The 3,481-nt window shown below is 56.6% G+C and overlaps 1 protein-coding gene across 1 annotated transcript; it reads right to left on the reverse strand.

Annotated features, from left to right (window-relative positions):
- Window positions 1-770: 770 nt before the first annotated feature.
- LOC104547454 (src substrate cortactin-like) lies at window positions 771-1,952 on the reverse strand (the record flags this gene model as incomplete). The annotated part of the gene is made up of 3 exons (XM_010193139.1): window positions 771-826; window positions 1,437-1,547; window positions 1,842-1,952. Coding segments are annotated over 3 exons (278 nt in total), but the record flags the coding sequence as incomplete, so codon positions are not given.
- Between the last annotated feature and the right edge of the window lie 1,529 nt (window positions 1,953-3,481).

Genomic DNA, 3,481 nt, shown 5'->3' on the forward strand with positions numbered 1-3,481 from the left:
TCCAAGTCCTCACATTCTGGGATTCTGTGATTCAGCAGTAGCTAAGGGCAGTGATATGGGGCAGTCACTCACACACAGCCGTACCCGTGACCAGTGTCAGAGGATAAGGAGCCAGAAACCAGCAAGGCCATAGATCAGTGTCAGATGCTGGAGGGACTGGGGAGGTCTGCACGTTGATGTGGGAGGGATCGAAGAGTCAAGCCAGCTCCTCGGAAGCCGTGTTTATGTGTGAGAGCTGCTGACAAACCTCACACCTTGAATAAGAACAGCCGGAGGAACACAGCGACACCACCTTCCCACGGGGGCAGTGCGAGGTAACAACCCCTCTGCATGCACAACCATCACCAGTCGGTGCGGGGGTTGTGACCCCAGACACCAGCACCCCCTGTTCCTGACACAGGGACAGCTCCTGCGCGGTGCTGCAGCCTCTCGGGCTTCTCACAAGGCTGCGCTCTCACAGAACGTCACCTCCAAGGAGCGCTCGCTGCTCATCCTGACCTCAAAGGGACACGCAGAGCCTGCAGCAGCGATGGCCAGCAGCCACTCAACACTGCAGGAGCTGACTCAATGGGAAAAACCCCTTCAATCCCCTGCATTACTGCCCCCCTAGGCTTCACTGCTCTGCACTCTCTGGTTCTGCCCCTGGGCCAGCTTCCTCACCCTCACAATAACCACGAACAGGGATCTCGCTTCCATCAGGGACGTCTCCCCTCCCGCAGCAGCACCAAGCGCGCTGACGAGCAGGGAGCAGTGGCAGCGTGCAGTCTTACCTTGTCGACTCTGTCCTGCTGGACCCCGTAACGGCCTCCAAACCCCTTGGCATAGTCTGCACGGAAAAACAGAGGCTGTTTTATAAGAGTTTATATTGGGCGCGCACCCCTGGCTTCAGTACGCTGCGATTAGTGAAAGTCAGCTTTGTCTGCATCTTATCCCACATGGCACTAAACAGAGGTAATGCAGGCAAGATGCTCTGGACAGCAGCTTTAAAGCCTAATCCTTCGTTCCTTTCAGCAGAGTTCACAGGCGGTCAGTGCTGTACGCGGGCAAATCGGCTTCCGAGGCACCGGGCGAGAAGCCGGTGACGCCATCTGAGTGCAACGAAGTTCACACACAGCAGCCAAGCCCTTGCTGGAGTCTGCTTCGCCTCCTTCCCCTGTGCTCAGCGTTTGGATGGGTTTATGGCCAGGCTGGTACTTCACAGAGAAAGCACGGTACGGTCTGGGAAGCCTGATTCAGGGACTTGTATTCAGTGCCCCCCACACCTGCCCTGGCAGAGTTTCCCCTGTGTTTTTGGGGTTCAGTGTCCCAGCTGCCCCACAATGTGCTGTGCACGTCCAGTTTTCAGCAGCTGGATCTCTGTCGAGCCTGAACCACTTGCTGTGGGTCTGTGTGCTCCGAGGAGGTTGTGCTGCCACCTCGGGCAGCGCTGCCCCTACCTGTTTGGGATGCATGGGGCTGCACCTCCTCCTGATGGTCCCAGCCAAAGGCAGCCTTGTCCTGACGGTCCCTCTGGACCCCAAACTTCCCACCAAAGCCCACGGAATAATCTTCAGCCACAGGGATCCAGATCACGGCACGGAAGAGAACGAAGGAGGGAAAAGCAGTGTCAGCTCAGGCTGCTCTCACAGCAGCAATGGTTTTTCCCCACCCAGGACTTAAAGACACGGAGCAAGGCCAGGTTTCCCCACCAGTGGCTGCAGTTACAGCTCTCCCTCCTCCCTGGGACCTGCTGTTAGCACCGGGCTGTCCCTGCACCCTTCCTCTGTGCCCCACAGCCCCAGCGGGCACAGCCCCAAGCTCCATCCTGACCCTGCCTGCAGCACTGGGCTCCCCCAGCTCACCTTTCTGAGAGTCGTGCTTCTCCGTCTGGCTCTTGTAGTCGAACCCCACCGCCGCTTTGTCCACCTTGTCCCTCTCCACGCCGTAGCGGCCACCGAAGCCTTTGGAGTAATCTGAGGCGGTGCACGGAGTGAAATGGTGCCCGAGCACAGGGCTGGTGAGGGGAGGGTAGAGAGGGGAGCAGCAGTGGGGAGGAGCCCCAGGGAGGAGGCAGAGCAGCAGGGACAACGGAAGACGCTAGAGAAAAAGCAAGGGGCTTGGAGGGGGACAGAGCGGATGGTGGGGAGCACCACCAGGGCCATCAAGAGTAAATGCCCATGGGAATGAGCGCACAGAGCACGCACGGGTCACGGCAGCAAGAGAGCCCGAGGGCAGCAGGAGACACAGCAGGATGAGAGGACGAGGCAGGACTGTGACATGTCAGGGGCAGAGGGACCTCAGCCACCCGAGGACACGTGATAGAGAGAGTTGTAACGCTTATAAAGAAAGTTATAGCTTGGGGCTAACACAGCGTGGGGGAAATAACGCTTAAGAGTTAACAGGATAGCAGTTATTCAGCTGAAGCAATAGATCTTGGGTCACTGTGTAAAGGGAGGTGGACTACAGACAGCTCCTGATAAGGCCAAGGATGTCCTGCCTGAAGCATCTTACGGCTTCTGATAACAACAAGAACATTGCAGCTAGCTTTATGGTTTGGAGAAACAACCAGGGTCCAGGGAGCATGCGCAAGGAACAGAGGTGAAGAGCTTAGCAGGGAAAAGGACTCCCCGAGACCCCGGCCCACGACCACCAGCAGGCACTTCTGGGAAAAAGACCGCCTTTTAGGGAAAGGCTATGAATATGCATAGGCTTTTTTGCATATTAATGAATATGCCACACTTTGCTGTATAAAAGCTGAGATGAGCTGCTGCAGGAGGCGCGCAGGATTTCGGAGGAAAGATCCCCCGTGCGCCAGCGCGCTGGACAAACACACCCACTTTACAACCTGACGGGTTGAGGAGTCTTCTTTCCGCGGGTCACGCGGAGCTGAGGCACTGACAGCCTGGGCAGCCACCCACCCACGCATCTCCAGAGCGAGGGTTTCACCCTGTGCGCTGCCAGTCTGAAACACTGCTGGGTCTGTCAGTAAACACACGGAGCCCCACAGCAGAAACGGCAAACTGCCGTTGTACGGCTGACACTTGCTATGGTGGAATCTCAGCCTCTACAGGGAAACCACCGACTCCGGGTGCTGCAGCAAAGGCTGAACCCCACAGCTCTGGAGATGCTCTGCAGCTCTGCCCCAGGCCACACTCAACCATTACCTGATAGAGGCACAGCACGTTCCCCTTGCGCCTGCCCTCCTTCCACCTTCTGACCTAGCAACGCATCAACGACTTCAGCTGTGCTCAGCCACTCTCTAAGGACAACCTCGCTGTTATTGGCTGATGCCAACACGAATTTCAGCCTCTATCCTCGCTGCTTTCCTTCCACAGACCTGCTCTGCTGTAATTCATCCATTTAAGATCAACCAAGAATGCCTCAAAACATCTCCCTTCTTTTACAGCTTCCTCTGAAACGAGTACGATTCAGTTCTTCTCTTGCTAATGCAGGATTCCTCACATTCATCCCAAGCACAGAATCACAGAATCGCTCGGTTGGA

This window comes from Mesitornis unicolor, unplaced genomic scaffold (assembly GCF_000695765.1).
Source record: "Mesitornis unicolor isolate BGI_N332 unplaced genomic scaffold, ASM69576v1 scaffold52439, whole genome shotgun sequence".
Lineage (NCBI taxonomy): Eukaryota > Metazoa > Chordata > Aves > Mesitornithiformes > Mesitornithidae > Mesitornis > Mesitornis unicolor.